Source organism: Penicillium chermesinum, assembly GCF_028974085.1.
Source record: "Penicillium chermesinum strain IBT 19713 chromosome Unknown utg000007l:1.0-2695246.0:1.0-2697696.0, whole genome shotgun sequence".
Lineage (NCBI taxonomy): Eukaryota > Fungi > Ascomycota > Eurotiomycetes > Eurotiales > Aspergillaceae > Penicillium > Penicillium chermesinum.
In genome coordinates, this window is record NW_026695317.1 from 1,305,944 (window position 1) to 1,326,683 (window position 20,740).

At 51.5% G+C, this 20,740-nt stretch overlaps 9 protein-coding genes across 9 annotated transcripts; 6 read left to right on the forward strand and 3 right to left on the reverse strand.

Annotated features, from left to right (window-relative positions):
• Positions 1-685: 685 nt before the first annotated feature.
• Positions 686-1,930, forward strand: N7468_009203 (uncharacterized protein; the record flags this gene model as incomplete). The annotated part of the gene is made up of 1 exon (XM_058478499.1): positions 686-1,930. The coding sequence occupies one exon, from the start codon at positions 686-688 to the stop codon at positions 1,928-1,930; it is 1,245 nt and encodes a 414-aa protein (XP_058326829.1).
• Positions 1,931-2,864: 934 nt separating this feature from the next.
• Positions 2,865-4,516, reverse strand: N7468_009204 (uncharacterized protein; the record flags this gene model as incomplete). Its single annotated transcript, XM_058478500.1, has 7 exons — positions 2,865-2,943; positions 3,011-3,097; positions 3,175-3,832; positions 3,914-4,041; positions 4,099-4,232; positions 4,284-4,405; positions 4,456-4,516. 7 exons carry the CDS (start codon positions 4,514-4,516, stop codon positions 2,865-2,867), a joined length of 1,269 nt encoding a protein of 422 aa, XP_058326830.1.
• An 885-nt stretch (positions 4,517-5,401) lies between these two features.
• Positions 5,402-5,626, reverse strand: N7468_009205 (uncharacterized protein; the record flags this gene model as incomplete). Its single annotated transcript, XM_058478501.1, has 1 exon — positions 5,402-5,626. The coding sequence occupies one exon, from the start codon at positions 5,624-5,626 to the stop codon at positions 5,402-5,404; it is 225 nt and encodes a 74-aa protein (XP_058326831.1).
• A 2,541-nt stretch (positions 5,627-8,167) lies between these two features.
• N7468_009206 (dynamin family protein) lies at positions 8,168-10,630 on the forward strand (the record flags this gene model as incomplete). Its single annotated transcript, XM_058478502.1, has 4 exons — positions 8,168-8,551; positions 8,602-9,198; positions 9,276-10,097; positions 10,184-10,630. 4 exons carry the CDS (start codon positions 8,168-8,170, stop codon positions 10,628-10,630), a joined length of 2,250 nt encoding a protein of 749 aa, XP_058326832.1.
• A 1,062-nt stretch (positions 10,631-11,692) lies between these two features.
• N7468_009207 (class II fructose-bisphosphate aldolase) lies at positions 11,693-12,562 on the forward strand (the record flags this gene model as incomplete). The annotated part of the gene is made up of 1 exon (XM_058478503.1): positions 11,693-12,562. One exon carries the CDS (start codon positions 11,693-11,695, stop codon positions 12,560-12,562), a length of 870 nt encoding a protein of 289 aa, XP_058326833.1.
• Positions 12,563-12,870: 308 nt separating this feature from the next.
• On the forward strand, positions 12,871-14,253 carry N7468_009208 (uncharacterized protein; the record flags this gene model as incomplete). The annotated part of the gene is made up of 1 exon (XM_058478504.1): positions 12,871-14,253. One exon carries the CDS (start codon positions 12,871-12,873, stop codon positions 14,251-14,253), a length of 1,383 nt encoding a protein of 460 aa, XP_058326834.1.
• Positions 14,254-14,831: 578 nt separating this feature from the next.
• On the forward strand, positions 14,832-18,169 carry ams1 (alpha-mannosidase; the record flags this gene model as incomplete). The annotated part of the gene is made up of 5 exons (XM_058478505.1): positions 14,832-15,233; positions 15,283-15,703; positions 15,745-16,332; positions 16,370-17,492; positions 17,545-18,169. The coding sequence occupies 5 exons, from the start codon at positions 14,832-14,834 to the stop codon at positions 18,167-18,169; spliced, it is 3,159 nt and encodes a 1,052-aa protein (XP_058326835.1).
• A 295-nt stretch (positions 18,170-18,464) lies between these two features.
• Positions 18,465-19,342, reverse strand: N7468_009210 (chromatin modification-related protein EAF6/MEAF6; the record flags this gene model as incomplete). The annotated part of the gene is made up of 3 exons (XM_058478506.1): positions 18,465-18,734; positions 18,793-19,011; positions 19,160-19,342. 3 exons carry the CDS (start codon positions 19,340-19,342, stop codon positions 18,465-18,467), a joined length of 672 nt encoding a protein of 223 aa, XP_058326836.1.
• A 308-nt stretch (positions 19,343-19,650) lies between these two features.
• Positions 19,651-20,549, forward strand: N7468_009211 (low-affinity Cu transporter; the record flags this gene model as incomplete). Its single annotated transcript, XM_058478507.1, has 4 exons — positions 19,651-19,755; positions 19,829-20,030; positions 20,191-20,368; positions 20,432-20,549. The coding sequence occupies 4 exons, from the start codon at positions 19,651-19,653 to the stop codon at positions 20,547-20,549; spliced, it is 603 nt and encodes a 200-aa protein (XP_058326837.1).
• Between the last annotated feature and the right edge of the window lie 191 nt (positions 20,550-20,740).

A 20,740-nucleotide genomic window follows, 5' to 3' on the forward strand; every position in this document is an offset into this window, starting at 1 on the left:
GCAGAGCGTCATCAGGCTGCCAGGGATCATCGGTTGGGTTGACAACTGGGGGCTTACAGTAGTCGGTCCATAGTTCAGCTGGGTGGCTTTCTTTATTTTATTATATATATATTTTTTTTTATTCTGGTCGTATGTCTAGTTCGGGGTGAGAGGGCCGATTGGCTCTGCTTATCATTGGGGCCGCTTGGAGCGAATCATGGGGAGCCGTTAGGGCCATCCGACTCATGGATCGTTGTCATAGAGGTTCGCTACGTCCAGGATTTCTGGCTGTTCATGTGTGACATGTGGATTGTTTATCCCTTGTTCTGCATTTTTGGGGCTGCCTTTTTGGGTGCCAATCTCCTATTTTTACCCTTCAGTGCGTATTCTGTTCTTCCATCATCCACTCCAGGCGAAAAATAGGCAAATCCCTTGCGGCCCCTCGCGTGTGTCCGTGCACCAGATGACGCTGCAGCCGATCGCCGGTTCGCCGCAATAGATAATTCAGCCCTGCCCTCGCTTTGTCTTCGAAAGGTCCCTCTAAAAAAAGAACCTCTAATCCCCTCAGATGCGCTTTCCTCTTTGTCCCTGGGTCTGCGGGTAGACGACACAATGCTTTTCTCCCACCTTCTCCTCCGGGCGGGCGCCACCAATCCGTCCTTCACCGTCGCTGGACGGCTTAGAACAGGTCATCCCCCCGCGGTTTATGTATCTGGCTCCTCATCGCTCGGAGATCTACATCGACAAGCCTCTGCCCGCCAGACCAATGCCCGACGAGGACCCTATTGAATACTCCGCCATGTGGAGTGACTCGAGCTCCGATTATGACAGCGACGATGGAAGTACCCTCGAGAGTTTCGCCAGCCCGAGCAGCCCCAGCGAGCCTCGAAAGTCCGTCGAAAGCTATCCCATCTTCGTCAGCTCGGACTCGAACGACCTGAACGAGTTGGACTTGGACGAGCTCGATGAGCTCGAGGAGCTGGAGGACATAGTCGATCCCGCCCCCACCGATCATGTCAATCTGGGTACATCTCCACCCGCTCTGGACGACTCGCGCACGGACTCCATCGACCTGGACGCCTCGTCGATTATCCTGGGTGCAAATGCACACTACGGCCGCCCGCTGCAGTGGTCCCAGCATGCAAATGACGGCAATCACTATTTCCGCGACAAAACCTGGCATTTCTTCCCCGAACTAGCCGCTCCGTCCTCCCATGCCCTCGCCGGCCGCGCGAACTCGACCTCCGCCTCGACCAAAGCTCGCAAGGAAGGCCGCCTCAATGTCTCTGCACGCCGCCGCAAGTGGTACTCCTTCGACCGAGGCCATGCGTACCGCTCCCACGGCGTTCGTGATTCGATCAAGACTTACGTGCACAAAACGCTCGCACGGGACGAAGAGCGATCTAAGACCGCTCCGCGACCGGTCACGGCACCCACAGATCCGATGGGCTCATCGCGGCCCTTCCCACAGAGTAGTGATGGATCTGCGCCTGCAGTGCTTGAAATCGACACCCGGCTAGCCAATATGTCCCTGGCTGGTCTCAGCACCGCCACCTACGAAAACCCTCGGGCATCACCAACCACCCCGCGCGAGAAGCAGCCGGCCGGTCTCACGTCGCCGTACCCGCGATTCGGCCCTTCGAGCGGGGAAGCTCCTGAAAAGGTATCCGGCCGGGTGATGATCTCTCCGCCGCAGAACGCAACGAACCCGTCGCTGCCTCTCACAGCGAGCACATCCTCCCCTCTTCCATCTCCGCTGAAAGTGCACCTTCAGCAAAATACCCGCGGGGCCGTCAGGGCTCTCCAGGGCAGCACAATTCAAATGCGACATGCTCTGGGCGGCGCCAAGAAGAAAGAGCGCCGCCGTGAGGAACTCAAGTCTCAAATCAGACTGGTCGGCACTGTCAACCCGCACACCTTTGGCAAAGCGGATCCCTGGTCGCCTGCATAATACCTTTTTCCATGACTCTTGGTACATATTTGGTAATTTTTTCCCCTTCTCTCTTATTTTCTCTTTACTTTTATTTTCTTTTTTCTTTTTCACTACTTTTTACCTTTTTCTTCTTTCCTTCAGCGTGGCGATTTGGCCCTTGACGATCCCTTACGACTGTTCCAACTTCCTGCAGTTTCCCCTGCAATTCTCTTTCCTTGAGACACCTATGCATCGCTCTCTTCAGCCCTCCTTATCTCGTCTATTAGCGTCGTCGTCTTTCTACTGTTCGGTTTGTTCGGTTTACATTTGCATATACCCGCCGGTGTTAGGGGCAGGTCCTGGTGGCGCAGTTATAAGATTGGTATTCTACCAGCTCAATCCAAGTTTATCCCAGTAATCCAGTCCTCCATTCATCCCATGTAAGATTGCCAAACATACGGCACCCCAAACAACCTCTGGCTGCCCCAACCAGCATGTCAGGTGCTCGGGCCCCGTAATCATTACACGCCTCCTGCACTGCCAGCAATCCCATTTCACGGCTGCCCGCATACACTGCTAAATTTTTCCGCGCCAACCATCACGCCGTCTCTGGCAGACCCCCCAGATCTTGACTTCGCATACGCGATGCCCTTCAGGCTGTGGAAATAATTGGGCCGGTGCGCGGGGCCCGATTTAAGGAGCGGTGTCCGGATGCCAACCGGCCACGCTGGTAGCTGTGTAGCGTTCTGCTCGTATTTGAATTTTGGATTCTGGAATTTCGCTTATTCTTCACACGCTTGGGGCTACAGGGATAGGGCTGCGAGTCTATGTTTGTTCAAGATGGGGGCGAAATACAGTGCCACTATCTTTCCAAGGGTTCCGAGTCGATGCTTGATTGTGTTGGAAGGGGGGCCAGATCTTCTCAAATTCAGCCTCTGAAGTATGCCCCTTTGAAAACCTTGTGCCTATCCACTTAAGACGATGCTCTCGTCTCTTTGACAACAGCACTAATACTGCGAATCGTATGACCGAGATTGAAGTCATTCAGTCCCCTGTCAAAAGTTCAGCTTCCACGTTTTCCATCCACGGGCCCTAAGAAAAAAAAAAATCTCTACTCACGCAATCGATATTCGCCCCGTATCCTGCAGGTAAACATGATACTTATTCCTCAACAGCTCAACCTGCTCCACCGACAACCCAACATACCTAGAAATAAGTCAGCGCCAATCCGCCCGTACCCCTTCCACCAATAGATTCCACCCGATCATAGGCGTAAGACTCACGAAAACATCCCATTCTGCTCCGTGATATGCCCCCAATTCCCCGGCGTCCCCAGCCCCTCCAACCCCTCCCTAAGCGCCCTCCGCCGGGCCTTCAACCGCCCCGCCATTCCCCGCAACTCGTCCCTCCACTGCTTCTCCAGCTCTCCATCGCCCAACACCGTCTCCACCACCCTCGCCCCAAAATCCGGCGGCGATCCAGACTCCGCCCGCGCGAGCAGCCGCAGCTGCGTCTCCAGCCGCGCCCCCACCTCCGTGCTCGGCACCAGCACCGAAATCACCCCCACCCGCTCACTATACAGCCCGAACGCCTTCCCGTACGTCGACACAAAGACGAAGGGGATCTCGCGCTCCGCGAATAGTCGCACGCCCGCGAGATCGGTGTCGATATCGCCGGATGCGAAGCCCGGGTACGCGGCGTCGAAGAAGGCGAGGTGGCCCCGCCGAATGAAGAGGTCGGCCAGCGCTGCCCATTGGGCCGGGGAGGGGTCTGCGCCCGTGGGGTTCTGGGCGCTGGATTGGAGGAGGACGACGGAGTGAGCGGGGAGGGACGTCAGGGCGGCGGTGAAAGCGTCGAAGTCGAAGGCGTTGGTGTGGGCGCTGAAGTAGGGGATGGAGGTGGGTTTTATGCCGGCGGATTCGAAGACGTAGGGGTGGTTTACTGGCTTGGTCAGCTTCTTTCCCCCCTCCCTTCGACACTATTTTTATTCCTTTTAACTGGGGAAGCGGAGTGGTTGCGTACGCCAGGTCTCGTGTGGGAGGAAGATCTCCGGCTGGAGGCCCTGTTTCCAGGGCGCGTAGTGCTGGCGCAGGATTACGGCGCCGGTGTGGCAGCCGCCGCTTGCACCGAGGGTTTGGGCTGTGACGATCCTGAGAGGTTTTATCAGTCTTGTATAGTTGAGGTGGGGTGGGTTTGGGATTTTTCACCGTCTTTCTTTCAGGAGGCGGTGGTCAGGGCCGAAGAGGAGCTTTGCGCTGAGATCTCTGTAGCCCGGAGTGCCGAGGGCAGAGGGCCGGTATTCATGGTGCCAGTTTGGGTCGTTGAATATCCTCTCTTTCGCCTGGCCGGTGGTTTAGTAGCTAGTGTGACGAGGCGTTTGCTGGGAACGTACCGCAGTCACACTGGGTAAGTTATATGCTTTACCCTCGTCGGTCTTGTATACACCAACTAGGAGATCAGCTCTGTTTGGGTCGGTATCGGCCCTGAATTGGCCCACGAGGGTTGCGAGACCGTCTGCATGGTATGTTAGTGAGAGTCGATGGTCGTCGGAGTGGATGTCGTACCTAGTTTGGCATCCGGGATATCTTGGAAAGGATTGCCGGGCGTAATTGCTATGCTGCCCATTTTGAACACGGAGATGGAGGTAAATGCTTCGTCGGTGGCTAATAATGGCTTTGGAAGTGGGAAAATTTACCTCTGGGGTAGATTCATTATGTACTTGACCAAAGCGGGGAGGAAGCTATGCGATACGAAGCGAATAGCACGCAATTGAAACGCGCCATTACTGTCGCAAATGGAACAAGCACAGGACTTATTAATCCTCCGGCGCCCCTTCTAGCCGCTCTGCTAACCGCTAATTTTGGTCACTTCGGACGATTTATACATGTGATAGTTCTTCAAGGGAGTGTGGCTTGGGGTCTGAGCGAAATACATGATACATTACCACTCAGGAAAGTCGAAGTTAGCGAAGGGTAAATTACTCCACGATTCCCCTGGTACGGAAAGCTGGTAATGATTGTTGAGAATGGACTCGTCACGCAAGGTCTCTGTGGACAAGATTCGAAATGCCGAATTGACTGAGAAGTATTGATGTTTAATCTTTAGCGGAAGCGGGATATTGGAGTCACCAGATGATTCTTGGAAGGTTGAAATTTAACAGCGTAACAGAGACGAAGACAAGAGAAGCGGAAGCGGGTAAAATTAAGAAAACGAGGAAACTTGAACAAATCAGACGGCCTAGTGAGCTGCTAGAAGAGATCAATTGAAAGCTTGGTCGAGGTATAGGGCAAAACCCAAAGCCGGCGAAGATCTCTACTGTGCCCACGCTTTCTGGTATGGGAAAGACGGCAAGCAAATAGCTATGTGGCCGCGCTGAGTAACATGTTTCCTGTTATGAATTGCGGAGGCTTTGGGTATTACGGCGGAGCGAGCACCCGGGACTGGACCGCCATGTATGGCACTGCTGAAAAATCATCGCGATCTGATTTCCGCCTACTACATCCAAATAGTTCAATTTCTCAAGATAGCGTCATTGTATCCTTTGTCCACAGACGCTAGGGCTTCTAGGCCGGCTATCAGCAAGCAGATATAAGGCTGGTAGACCTCTTTGTTTGATACACTAGCATCATACTCAGCGCGGCCAAATTGCGGCAACTGTTGCTTCCAGTTAAGAACCATGATCATGGGGCGTGTGAGCACAATTGTGGTAGTTTTATCGATCATGGCTTCCGGCATGGCTATAGCATCCCGTCTGCGAATAGTTCGAACTCTATGCTGAAACGATGCCCTGGTATACTGCCTGATCCGAAATATATAGGAAGATACGAGAGTCTTTCATCTGTATGATGATATGTTAATTATAAGCGCTGTCCCTCTATGCTGGCCTACTATTGACAAATCTTTGTTCTAGCATGTCTAACGCAGCGGTCGCATTTCTCGTGCCCACCTTGAAGCCCTGCCCTTCGACTGGAGAGCGTTAACTTCTAAGGTTGTTCTGGGTCGATCTGCGTATAGGCTATTGCGGCATCATTTGCTTTAGGGCTGCAATTCCGTGGACCTAAACCTTAAAAGCCCAGCTCCGGCAAGTACATTGATCAATATGCACTTTATGTGACCCTAGCAATGATCCACATGATGCTCGATATAGCGGTAATAGCAGTTTCTACGGCGCTGCTTTTGGTGAGTACAAATCATTCAGCACAGACGATCTCGTATTTCCAGGTTATCTGCCCTTCGTGTGCTGTGAAGTAGGCCTGGCCTTCCGAAAATAATAACAATAATAATAATAATAATTCTGATCCCTGGCCGGCTCATAACATTAGTCACGGCATCTTCGCTGACACATAGAACCAAAAAGCGTGCCTATCCTCACAATCTCAGCTACCAACTCTCTGCGGCGTCTTTCCATACCGCTCCGTTCGATCGGCTATGGTATGTGCTTATGCCAGCGATATGGCTACAGTTGGTACAGAGCACGTCCAGTTTGTACATCCCCACAATAAAACGTATTGTCGGGGATTCCAGACTGGTATGATGGGCGGCGCAGTATCGGAGTCATTCGAGATATCTGTCTCCGCGGGTCACAGCAGCAATGCCGAAGACTCACGCTCAAGTCTCAGGAGCCATGTCGGGAAAACGCACAAGACGATCCCGTACCTTTTCAGGGGCGCGGCGTAGTTATTCGCCAGCTGAGCGGGCTGATTCTCAAAAGTACCTCAAGGATCACGCGATCGCGCAGTCGATTGACCACGAAGTTTCCAATGAGGAAGAGTATGTGTCGCTCCAGGCATCCTCAACGGGCCCTGATCTCGAATCAATCAAAGGTGAAGGGTTCCACTTTGCTCCTGGGGCTCAGACCAAGAGTTATTCGGGAGGGAGGTCGATCCTTGTAATCTACGGCCAATCTTACGACAGAATAATAAAAACCAGCCCACTTCCGGGCTGAAGTGGGCATGAGAGTGGTAAATTCCCGTTATCACATACTGAATAACTATGCGATACTTTTATGGTCGATCCATATAAGCTCTCGTAAATCCTTGGGCGTTCACGGCTCCGTTCAACATTTCCATCATCAGATGACATCAGATTATACTACCCTATCTATAATCAAATCATCGACTGTATTCTTGAATATGGCCTTATGACCTTCCTGAGCCTCGTAGTAGTGGGGCCGATACCCCTGCTTTTTAGCTGCGGGTGGCGTGGCCGTCGAAATCTCGGCGTCTCCTAATGCACGCTAGTGTACCAGATTGCTGTGCTGGCACTCGGCGAAGTTGGCTGTGAAAGCTCCTCGTTGAGGGCTAGGCGCTTTCAATTGCCCAGCTCCGATCTTGGAAGCCAATCACTTCGACCTGGGCGGCCATACTCTTTTGCCTCGGAATATGAGCCCCAGCTCCTTAGGGGAAATATTGCAGCAGTTGCGCCCCGGTTCGCATTATGTACGCAATGCATTAGACAAATTTTGCAAAATACAAGGAGGCTTGTAGCTCTTCAAGTCTTCTTCTCATGTTTCCCCTCTATTTTCGATACCATCACGGTCCCACTGTTCTTTGGCTCGCCGTGACAGAAACCACCCATATCGTAACTTGAAAATTTGAAGTTGTTGGCTTAGCTGGAATAGGGGGAAAGGAGTATAGTAAGGCAGACGATACGGCAAGGCGAATGGCACAGGCATGATACGAAGTTGGCAAGACATTGTTGGCCTCTCGGTATTATCCGCTGCTGTGCCACTGTTGGCGATCCTCCTCCCTGTGGCTGAAACGCAGGCCAACAATAGGTTCACTTCATGATATATGTTGGTAAAAAGAGACTTGGTAAAAACAGAGAAGGGAAGATGACACTAGGTCGATCGCTTCCACAAATTACATGACGACCATCCTTGTCAGTGGTGAATATTTCCCGAGACACAGCTTCAATGGACAGGCTTCGCCCAACATGATGTACAAGCCACGAATATGGCCGCAGTTAAAGTAGGAGATGATAGAACCACTATAGAAGTCAAATACAGTTGATTATGAAGTGTGCGCATATGATTCAGTGCCTGTGCCTTCCTTTCATCGCCACCCAACTGTTTTTAGGGTCTCCATATTACCTTGCTGTGCAATACTCGCGTTTGCACAGTCAAGCCCTCTAAGGTGCCTTGCGGGTAGCTCCGAATTATTTACTTATAAGTCTCTCCCTTTGAGTTTACAATCTCCTTTCTCCATCAACTCCTCCTCCTTGGAATCCATTCCTACTTTACCAAAGTTCCCATATCAAGCACATTCCGAGTTCACGATGACAGCCAAAGAAACATCTACCTTGCCCACAAATCTGGGAGATCCCGCTCTTCTTGAGGCTATTGACAAGCTTTTCGCCTGCAACGTAGGGCAGTACATCAACCTGCCCCAGCTGGTTGTTGTTGGTGACCAGTCTAGCGGTAAAAGTTCCGTACTCGAAGGCCTTACGAAGCTGTCGTTCCCACGCGACAGTGGTCTCTGCACCCGATTTGCTACTCAGATCGTTTTTCGACGTGATGGAAAGTTACTGGAGCGACAGATCACTGCTTCGATTATTCCTGGCAACGATACCGATTCCAAAGAGAAGCAGAAGCTTGAGGCCTGGCAGGCTGATAGTCTTCAAAACCTTGACCATGAGGGCTTTACAAAGATGATGAATGAGGTAATTGCGTAAATTTAGCTCCTTATACTTTCAAAATACTGACATTCCAGGCCCACGATACTATGGGACTGTCCAGCATGACCGGGGACGGGAAACCCACTTTCTCCAACAGCGTCTTGAAATTGGAAATCGCTGGCCCAAACGAGAATCATTTAAGTGTTATCGACGTCCCGGGAATATTCAGAACTCCTACGCCTGGCCGCACGACTATCGCGGATAGAGATATGGTGTATAACATGGTGGTCCAGTACATGCGAAACCCGCGATCCATCATCTTGGCTGTCGTGCCTGCCAATGTTGATACCGCTACACAAGAAATCATCCACTTGGCGCGCATAGAGGATCCCTTGGAAGAAAGAACCCTCAAGATCTTGACCAAGCCGGACCTGGTTGACGCAGGCACAATGAACAGAGTGATTGATATGATCGAAGAAGGTAATCGTCACGGGGAACTTGGATGGATAGTCGTTCGAAATGCTGGTCAAGCCCAACTGGAGGAGCCAGGATACGATCGAGATCTCGAGGAGCGGATGTTTTTCCAATCGTCGCCGTGGAACAGCCTAGAAGAAGATAACTGTGGCATCAATTCGTTGATTGAGCGCCTACAGCATCTTTTGAGCGCTGTTGTGACGCGGGAATACCCAAAGGTCAGTAAGCCCCGTGGACGAATTCCCATTTTTCATGATATCAAGACCGGGATCCTGATACTTTCCTTTCTGAATAGGTTGAATTGGAAATAGCCAAGGCACTCAGCGAGGCTAAACAAGCCCTGAAGGATCTGGGAAAAGAGAGGGATACCTCATTTCAGCAGCGAGCCCTCGTCCTAGACGTTATCACTGAGTTCCAAGCTGTTACTGGCTATGCGCTCACGGCCCATTACGGAATGCACGATATCCTGAAGCAAGACCGGACCACACGATTGGTGACTATTGTCTCCAATCGTAATGCCCGGTTTTCCGATGATATAGCGACACTGGGTCATCGTTACCAGTTCCACACCCACCCATCAGCTGCCGATAACGAAACTCCTGGACCATCATTCTCCCATGAGGGCCAGAGGCCTCCGAAGCTGCAATTTAAGCTGAAGCGTCAGGCTACAGACACGTCGCCTAAGGAGAAGCTGGAGGAAGCTGACGAATCATTGTCAAACCGTGGGTCATCACAGTCCATCGAGCCGGCCAAAAAACCTTCCGTCGAGTCCAACCGCTCAAAGGTTGCCGATATTCAGGGAATCCTCCCTGAAAAGATAGGCATCACATATCCTCGACAGATGGGTATCATCGCTTGGATCGCGGAGCTGTATCGGGACTATCGAGGATTTGAGATCGGCACTTACAATCCTATTCTACTATCAGCCTTGATGACTGAGCAGTCTGTCAACTGGACAGCTCTAGCACAAGAATACATCAGCGACATCATAACGGCTGTTCATGAATTTATTGTCTCAGTGCTCGAGAACATCTGTTGTGACAAGAAACTTTCTTCTGGAATCATGTCCCTGATGCGCGCAGACCTCCAGCAGCGATACAAACAAGCTGTGGACCAAGTCAATCACCTGCTGCACATTGAGCGGGGGGGGAACTCCAATGACCCTCAATCATTACCTGAATGATAATCTTGAAAAATGGTTAGTTCACCCAGGTCAGTATATACTTTATGTTTGAAGAGCTAATCCAGATGGACATCAGTCGCCAGGAACGACTTGAGGCTGCTCTTGAAAGTAAAACGAAGACCGTACCTGGGTATGGGGAGGTTATCTCCACCGGCGATCTCAAAATCCATAACAACATGAGCAATACTGAGCATGCAGTTCAAGACCTCCATGACGTCTTGAAGTCATATTACAAGGTCGCTCGGAAACGGTTCGTCGACAATGTATGCATGCAAGCAGCAGATTACTGTCTGGTCACTGGAGAACAAGCTCCTATGAAGCTATTTACTCCTTCTTGGGTGAATCAGCTTTCTGATAGGCAGTTGGAAAGACTTGCAGGCGAGAGTAGGGCAAATCAGCGCCAACGACAGAAGCTGCAGAAGAAGATCAATGATTTGGAAGCGGGCAGGGCATGCCTTGGATATTGAAGTGGGAGCTTCGATATTTGCGCTCTATTTGATTCTTCCCGTTGGGTTTTGCGGTGCTGCTACAAATTGATCATTGTCAGACAATCGGAATCCTTGTTTTTGTTTCGCTAGTGTTCTCACAGTGTAAAACGTTCCAATACACTAGTATGAGATTTCTACTACTTTGAGAGGCGTTTATATGCCAGGTGCCTTTCATTTGAATAAACTGAAAGCTCATAATTAGATATGTAACCTATAGATATTGAACAGTGAATCCTGTCATATAGAGAGTACGATATCGAATTAGAAGCATGAACTTTCAAGGTGTCGAGATCGCCATATTGCAGAAGCAGAAGGAATCGGACAACAACGAGAATGATTGATATAGCATGGATGCTAGGACTGCATATGTGAATGGAATTACCACAATATCATGCAGAAATCTAAGAATACTCCAAAGAAATACAATCTAACTAGCAATCCGACTAGGAGAAATGCTCTGGAACATGAAGGCTTCTGCAACTAACGACAGTAGCAGCAATAGTGAAGGGATACCCTTGATTCTTCATATTGAGGACTCGATATTTGCTGGAAAGCAGTGTTGTTCTTCATTGTCCACGCCCGTGAGGAAACCAAGATATATATAGTCACTCCACACCTCATTCTGCGACAATTTCTTTTATAATACTCTGCAAAGTCACGCGGACGGTTGATATACCAGGATCAACATCTGAATTAGCCTTAATTTGATGGCAGTAATCGACCACATCCTCGGCTCGTGCATTCAGTAACAGGGTCGGGACAACTCCGGCCATTGAAATGTTTATCCGGAAACCCCCACGCCTGCGGGGAAAGCTTTCCCGTCATCGTGAGAAACTTAGGGGGGAAAACCCAATTCCGATTGGCCATTTGCTATCAGGAGATCCCTAAAGACGAGTTCGCGCGGGGTCATATACAAAACCTCGGGGATAGCTCCGACTGTGTAGCCCCCTCGCACATTCAAGATCGCGTCCCCTGCTGGTCGCTCGAATTCAGTTTTCCCACACGCGAGCCCAAGCTTCTCCTAAGATCGCAGCCGCCATAATGGTCGATCTAAAGCAAAACAAAGCCTATCGGATTGTCTCCCATGCAGCTGCCAACAAATATGCGGTCCCGGCTACCTGCTGCTACAATCTGGAGGGAATCATCGCCTCGGTTCGCGCCGCCGAAGCGAAGAAGTCTCCCGTCATAATCCAGCTCTTTCCCTGGGCTATCGAGTATGCAGACGGCTTGCTCCTCCATGCTGCAGCTGAGGCAGCTGCTAAAGCCAGCGTCCCTGTCGCCGTGCACATGGACCACGCCCAATCACCCGAGATCATTAAGCGAGCTGCCGACCTAGGCGGCTTTGATGGTATCATGGTCGACATGTCCCACTACGAGCGGGAGGAGAACCTGGCCAAAACCAAGGAACTCGTCGCCTACTGCGCTGAACGAGGAATCATCACCGAAGCCGAGCCGGGGCGCATCGAGGGGGGAGAGGACGGAGTGGCTGATACCTCCGGATTACAGGGAGTGTTGACGACTCCCGATGAGGCGGAGGAATTTGTGGCGACGGGCATCCAATGGCTTGCGCCCTCGTTTGGCAATGTGCACGGAAAGTATGGGCCGAAGGGCCCACAGCTCGACTTTGAGCGGTTGAGGGGGGTTGTTGGCCAGGTTTCTGATAGAGTTGACTTCGTATTACATGGCGCAGGCACCGAATGGTTCAATGAGACATTGTTCCACCAGGTCATTGATGCGGGAATTGCTAAGTGCAACATCAACGACGCTTTCAATTCGTCCTTTTTGAAGGTTATGGGTGAAAAGGCGGCCAATACTCCGTTAACTACATTGCTAGAATTAGTTACGGATGAGATGCAGAAGGATATCGAGAGGCATATGGATTGGATGAAATCTACTGGGAAGGCATGGTAGGTGGAAGCGTCGCGTTGAAGCTGGCGATTACTGAAAATTTAGGACCGATGTAAATATGCAAATAGAAGACAGCCCCGGGGAATCCAGTTGCCAGAAACATCAATCCATTTCTAGCCCCATCATATTTGGTCTTAGAAATGGATCAATTCCATGTAGTGAGCAGGTGTCCTTCAGACAGCGCCATCTCTGGTCTTCAAGGACAGCATGATGGTTCATTTCGAGTCATTCCGCGGGTCGGTTAAGTGGGGAACCATTGGCTGCGCGTAAAAACCCCACCAAATCTACAATTGAGAAAGCCAGGTCCCAAAATGGGGGTATCAAATACCACGACTGCAACTTCTGGCTTACTTGATATCCAGGGTCAGAATCCTAGTCTCTTCAAGCTTTACACCCAAATATGCAGCATCTACGCAGTGCCCGACCCATCATCTCACGATACGATCGCCAGCACTTTACGCAGTGGTCTGTTCAGGCTGATGGAGACATTCCCCTGGTTAGCAGGAAATGTGATCAATGAAGGAGCATGTGAGGGAAACACGGGCACCTTTCGAATCATTCGCACAGACGAGATCCCTTTGGTCATTAAAGATCTCCGGAGCATCCCTTCTGCGCCCACCCTGGACGATCTCCGCCGGCGGAATTTCCCCATGTCCATGCTTGATGAGAAGCTTATCGCCCCGTGCTTGACTATTCATGTTCCTGGGGAAACAACCGGCCTGGCAGTTGACGCAGCTCCGGTTTTCGCGGTTCAGGCCAATTTCATTACCGGTGGGCTAATGCTGACCCTTGTAGGGCAACATAATGTGATGGATATGACTGGACAAAATCAGATCATGAACTGGTTCTCGAAAGCATGCCACGCCCATCGCTTTACGCCTGAAGAGATATCAATGGGGAGCATCAACCGAGCCGACGTGATTCCTCTGCTTGAGGATTCCGTCAACCTAGAGCCCGAGATTGCACACCAAATAGTGAAATCTCCCCTAAGCACCCAAAAGGCACCGTCGCAACCTCCACCGAGCACATGGGGCTACATTGTATTCTCTGCCACTGCCTCCGTTGCTCTTAAATCCTGGGCTACCAAGACCATGACGCTTCCGTCCGGATTTATTTCGACCGATGACTCGATCAGTGCTTTGATCTGGAAGTACATTTCTCGAGCGCGCATACCTCGTTTCAAACCAGACCAAGAGTCCCGTTTTGCTCGTGCCCTCGATGTTCGCACATCTGTGGGAGCACCTGCTGCATATACGGGGGTCTTGACTAGCATGGCATATAGTGCAGAAACGCTGGACAACTTGGATACATCCCCACTTGGGGTGATTGCTACTGACTTACGGAAACAACTTGACCCAGTGAAGATCGGCAGGAATGTTCGCGCTCTTGCAACGTTCAACACTCGAGCTGCCGACAAAACCAAAACCTCAATCACTGCAAACATGGATGGGTCGTTGGATGTTATGCTCAGCTCCTGGGCCAAGGTTGACTCCTTTGACCTTGATTTTGATCTGGGGCTGGGGAAACCCGAAGCGGTTCGTCGACCGGCATTTTTGCCTGTTGAGGGGCTGGTGTATATCTTGCCCCGGTCACCAGCGGGGGAAATTCCTGCCGCGATTTGTTTGAGAGATGATGATTGGGAACGGCTCAAAAATGACAAGGAGTTCCTCCACTATGCAGAGTATGTCGGATGAGGGCGAGGCTCATGAGTCGGTTGCAAATACCATGTCCGCCCCAGAGCTTTGCGTAGAGAGGCGACTAGGACCAAACGACGCAGATCACGAAAAAATCCCCAGTCCACAAACAATTCCTTCTCGAGATTTCTCTGCTGTATTTGTCTGAATTGAGCCGTGATAGGACTAGTAATCCAGTGGTATTTGATCTCTGGTGCCTGATAGATACCTGTGGGGTGTACAGGGTATGCCCACTACGTCACCTGGTTTCACGCGCAATGACAGAATTCAGACCTCCTGCAACTTGGGGCTTCCTGAGATTAGGAAGGAATTGCACGACCAGATAATCAGAAAGTCACCAAGATGCTCCAATTGGTAGTATTGTTGCAGTGTTGTGTTCCATCTCTACTAGGAGTCTGTATCATTGGCTCTATGCTCGGTCGATCTTCCCTCGCCACGCCTACTCCGCATTCCTCTCCGCATTAGGAGCTCAGCTTCCTCCCTGTTGCTTCACCCCCTCTTTGCTACACAAACCTCGAGCTTCTTCGTTTTCTTCGTTGCCTTCGTTCCCTTTGTTCTCAACTTTTGACCTCGTCACCATGGGTGGAGAACCCCCACATCACAACCGCGCCCCAGTCACCAAGGCGTTGCCCGTGCTTGCGGATCGCCCGGTCGGTCAGCGCATCAACAAGATCTACACCGATCGGCTGAAGAATTTCACTGCCAAGGGCCAGTATGAAGGCCAAAACCTCGTAGCCAAATACTACGAGGGAACGAGCTCTGATGAAGAGCACGTCAAGCTCTCCGTCTACTCCGCCCCCGATCTCCAACGGCCAACCTTCAAGGAAGCTACGTCACAGCAATTCAGGCCCACCCACGTCGGCGAATCGTTCGGACCAAGCTGGTCAACGCACTGGTTCCGTATTCGTTTGACCGTCCCAGAGGAGCTGCGCCAGAAAGAGCGACTGGAGTTCCACTGGGATGCAAATAACGAGGGCCTCGTCTGGACGGAGAACGGGCATCCACTACAAGGCTTGACGGGGGCGGGAGCGCACGGAATGGATAATCCCCGATGAGTGGCGCGATGGGAAAGAGCATGTATTTTATATCGAGATGGCTTGCAATGGCATGTTTGGCAATGCTCCCGGCGGCGACTCAATTCAGCCCCCCAGACCCGATAAGACATACCAGTTGACCTTGGCTCGGATCACTGCCGTGAACCTGGCAGCTCGGGCACTCTACTATGATTTCTGGATCATTGGGGATGCAGCACGAGAGTTCCCGGGTGACTCATGGGAAGCCCATGAAGCCAATGTGGTGGGCAATTCCATGATCGATACATTCATTGCAGGCAATGGGAGCCAAGAGTCGATTCTGGAGGCGCGCAAAATTGCGCAGAAATACCTTGGCGACAAGGTAGACTCCTCGGATGTTTATGCAAGCGATAAGGAGCCGTTCGTTTTTGCCATCGGTCATTGCCATATCGACACTTGTTGGCTCTGGCCTTGGCAGAGACGAAGCGAAAGGTGGCGCGTTCATGGTCCAACCAATGCGATCTGATGGACCGATATCCCGAGCATCGATTCGCGTGCTCCCAGGCACAACAGTTCAAATGGTTGAAAGAATACTACCCATCTGTATTTGACCGTGTGAAGCGGTGGGTCAAGAAAGGCCACTTCCAGCCGATCGGTGGCAGTTGGGTTGAGCACGATACCAACATGCCCAGTGGCGAGTCCCTGGTTCGTCAATTTCTCTATGGGCAGCGCTTCTTCGAAAGCAACTTCGGGCAGCGGAGCACCACTTTCTGGCTGCCAGACACCTTCGGTTACTCTACTCAGATCCCCCAGCTGTGTCGACTCGCGGGGATGAGCCGATTTTTCACGCAAAAGTTGAGCTGGAACAACATTAACAACTTCCCTCACACCACTTTCCAATGGGTCGCCTTGGATGGCAGCCAAGTGATGTGCCATATGCCCCCTTCGGAGACATACACCGCTGAGGCTCACTTCGGCGATCTCAAACGCAGCGTCACCCAGCACAAAACACTGGATGTGGACAAGTCATCTTTGCTTGTGTTTGGCAAGGGGGATGGCGGCGGCGGTCCTGACTTATGAGCACATTGAGAAACTTCGCCGAGTCCGCGGTCTAAGTGACAAGGTGGGGAATCTTCCACGTGTAAAGCTGGGTGACTCCGTGGACGACTTCTTTGCCAGGCTAGAGGACAGGGTGGCGAATGGCACAACGTTCCCAACTTGGTACGGTGAGCTCTATTTCGAGCTCCATCGTGGTACCTACACCACCCAGGCAAACAACAAGCGCAACAATCGAAAGTCCGAATTCCTGCTGCGAGAAATCGAATTCCTGGCTACCTTGGCTACCATCCATGGTACCGATGGTGCATACAAGTATCCCAAAAAGGAAATCGATGAGATGTGGGAGAATACTCTGCTTTGTCAATTCCATGACTGCTTGCCTGGAAGCTGTATTGAAATGTGTTACGATGATTCGGACAAGTTATACGCCGAACTCTTCAAAACAGGTGTGAAGCTACGCAAAGAAGCCCTTGAGGCTCTCGGCATCAGCAGGAGCAGCAGCACCAGCAACAGTTTCGTGGCACTGAACACCCTTCCCTGGAATCGCTCTGAGGTTGCTCGCATCCCAGATGATCTGAACAAGTCTAGCACATCCAATTACGCCCTAGTCAATGGCCCTACTGGATTAATCTCCTGTCAGCCGGTTAACTTCAATACCACAACTGCTGTCTCTGTCGAGGAGATTCAACCAGGTATCTTCCGTCTCCAGAATGGCAAACTTAGAGTCGATGTTCAGAATGGCGTTATCACTTCGCTTTACGATATTGAGGCGGAGCGCGAGGTCATTGCAAAGGGAGGTCAAGCCGGACAACTGGTGATCTTTGATGACAAGCCCCTTTACTGGCAGGCCTGGGACGTCGAAGTCTTCCATCTTGACTCCCGCAAGGAGCTTCCTCACGGTAACACTGTTATCGCGGAACAGGACCCCCATCGAGCGAGTTTAGTGACCGAGGTTAAGATCAGTGACAAGAGCTGGGTCAAGACTACTATCAGCCTCGCCGCTTCCGTCTCCTCTGAGCCCTCATATGTCGAGTTCGAGAGTGAGGTCGAATGGAAGGAGACCATGAAGTTCCTCAAAGTCGAATTCCCTGTGGATATCACTAACACGGAAGCATCTTATGAAACCCAATATGGTATTGTTCGCCGTCCGACACACTACAACACCAGGTATGGTCCTCTCCAATCATGACACCTCGTACCTCGTACTGACAACATCAAGCTGGGACATGGCCAAGTTCGAAGTTTGCTGCCACAAATGGGCCGATCTTTCAGAACACGGCTACGGTGTCTCGGTCCTCAACGATTCGAAGTACGGTTTCGCAACCTGCGGCAATCTGATGCGCCTGTCGTTGCTCCGTGCCCCGAAGGCTCCTGATGCACATGCTGACATGGGCCGTCATCGCATTCGCTACGCTATTCTTCCCCACGCCGGCGCACTTGATGAGCGCACTATTCGTGCGGGCTATCATTTCAACCACCCTCTAGTTATCGAGCAAGCTAACTCTCAAAACCCGAGTCTAAACGCAGCTCTGCGATCTATATCCATTAAGGGATCCCCATCTATTGTTCTTGATGCCGTGAAGCGTGGCGAGGATGATGAAGATGTCTCTACCGGTGCGCTGCCCGCTCGAAGCGGACGTAGTGTTATCCTGCGTGCGTACGAGTCCCTTGGCGGCAAGGCCCGTGGTACCATCCAGAGTTCTCTCCCGGTTAAGCGGGTGTGGAAGTGCAATGTTCTTGAAGACGATGGCGAAGAGTTGCAACTCCAATCTCTGGATGGAGGTATCGCTGTCAACATCGAACTGAGGGCTTTTGAGGTTGCTACATACCGGCTGCAACTATGATCAGAGCGACTTCCAAAAAGGGTACCTCGGAGAATCGTTTTCCTCCGATAACGCGACATATCGCTACGGGACTATGGTCATATGCTATACGAGAACAAATCCAAATAACCTATTGTGCAACCGTACTGCCGTTTGAAATTCATAATGTACATAGCGTAGCCAACACACCAGCCACACTTTTAGCCCACGCGCCTATGTTTTGTCTGCGATAACTCCATAACGAGATGTATCCCCCTAACGCTGACACCAGAACCAAAAGAGAAAAACACCCGTGCCCAATGAAACAGTCAATGCTCTAATCCCGCCCATAGCTAATCTTGAGGCGCTTCACAGACGGCTTCTCGCCATCATCGGAGAGCTCCTCCGTCTTGCCTTTCGTATTCTTCGATCCACCGCCGGCCTTCTTCTTATTCTTCGATGATCCGGACGAGTTCTTCGCAGCATTTCCTGAGACAGACACGTCCCCTCCATTGGTCCTATTCAGGCCATTTGGCCCTGGCGTAGACGTGGGTGTCGCTGCGTGGGAGGGCGTGGTTTGTACAGAGGAGGGACCGGGTGAATCCTGCTCAGAGAATACAGATTAGAGACGCTCCTCCTATCTTTCCGTGATTCGCTCCACCAACCTGCATGTAACTTGCTGAACTTCGGGAGAAAACTCGATCAGCGTCTGTGACTTGGGCCTTGCGGCGCGCGCCTCCTCCGATGCCCAGCCCTGAAGCACCGAGGGTTGACGTGTTGGCTGAGCCTTTGATGTAGTTGTCAAAGCCTTTGATAATGTTGCCTGCAGTTGTTTCTTCAAGGTAGGACTGTTCGAAGCGGAAGATCTGGTCTTCTAGTTGGGCCTGCGGTAGCGTTTGTTAGCCACAGATCCTGATTCTCCCGTCTCGGAACGTGCTCGCCGCGCATGGTCCATTGTCAGTCCAGTTTTGCGGAATCCCCATTGCAGGTCGCGCATCCAGGTAGCCAAGGTTGCCCAGGTTGTCCACTCACCATGCTCCTGTCCATCATCCGCTTCTTGGCCAGCGTATCCCGCAGCTCGCGCCGCAGCTTCTCGTAGTATGGCAAGCCACGATTAGTCGCGTTTTGGTCAGCCGGCGCATTCGGAGCCCCTGCTGTTGCGGCTGCTGGCTGCGCGCTGGTCGCGGGTACAGTCGCGGAGGCCGTCTCGGCCATGGTTGGAGATCCGAGGAGGGTGACCGCTAGAATATCACGCACGTGTAGAAGAGGGCACTGAGAAACGGGTGGAATAAGACCGGAGGGGAAAAAGGCATGGAGTGGTTTGTATCGGCGGGATCGCCAACTGAAGCTCGAGGGCGGTCTTATCTGTTTGTGCGGTTTGCACCCGTGGTGGCATCATATGGTCCCGCATATGTCAACACGACGACGGCGTGTTTGCTTTCCTTTCCTCGTAGTCGCGACGCCTTCAAGTCACGGCTTGCGCTCCTTTATCTTTGAGCCTTTGTTGCGTTATCCTGCTCGCCATGGATCATAGCCAGATGGACCACGGCAATATGGGACATGGCGATATGGGTCACGGCGGTATGGGTCACGGCGGTATGGATATGGGAGGCCAGTGCAATATGAATGTAAGTATTCGGCTCTCCAGAATTGGAGATTTCGCGATGGCCGGCCACTTGCTAATGCCAGTTGCCATGTTAGATGTTGTTTACCTGGTCTTCTAAGGATCTCTGCATTATCTTTCGCCAGTGGCGCGTTACCGGCCCTTTCTCGTTCCTCTTCTCGCTCGTGCTTATCGTCGTCCTCACGGCTGGTTACGAAGGCGTCCGCCAATTTACCCGCCGCTACGAGATTGCCCATGCTCAACGTCTGAGTGCCTTTATGAACTCTTCAGCTACTGGAGGTATGTCTTCCTTTCTTTCCAAATTGGGCTTTGGGATCATACACAAGCCCCGTCGCAAGGGAACGAATGGTGTTGGCATGGGTTTGGATGCTGGGAAACAATCTACCTCTCATTTCGCATACCTGCTTGAGCCAGCTCTCATTGATGTCTTGCTCTTCAGATGATGGCATTGCCAACCCAGTCACGGCCAACTTCCCCGAGGAGCCAACCCTGCCCATTGGTGGCGAGCGCTCACCATTACTTGTAGGCAGTGAGAACAGGGATGCCGTTGCTCGCCGGGGAAAGTTTGCCCTCGCGGCACTATATGCCCTTCAGGTGTTTTACAGCTTCTTCATCATGTAAGATGTCTTCAGGTCGGTTTCCAGTTTCGAGGAGGTGCTAATTGCTGTCCTTTGATTTAGGCTGCTCTTCATGACCTACAACGGCCAGGTTATGATTGCTGTTGCTGTTGGTGCTTTTGCCGGTTACTTAATGTTTTCGGAGGGCACGCCGGCTAGCAAGAGTGTTGCTTGCCATTAGCCTTAAGGCTTTTCGATGGATTCGCTTCAGCCTTATGTGGTGTTTTAGGAGTCTTTCTTTTTTTTCTGTTCCAGGAAGCGGCGCTAATTTCTTCATGATTATTCATTTTGCCAGGAGTTTCTGACACTCATGGACTTTCAGAGCCTGATTGCTGTGGGGATTTAGATCCCATGTCTTCAAATTTTATGTTT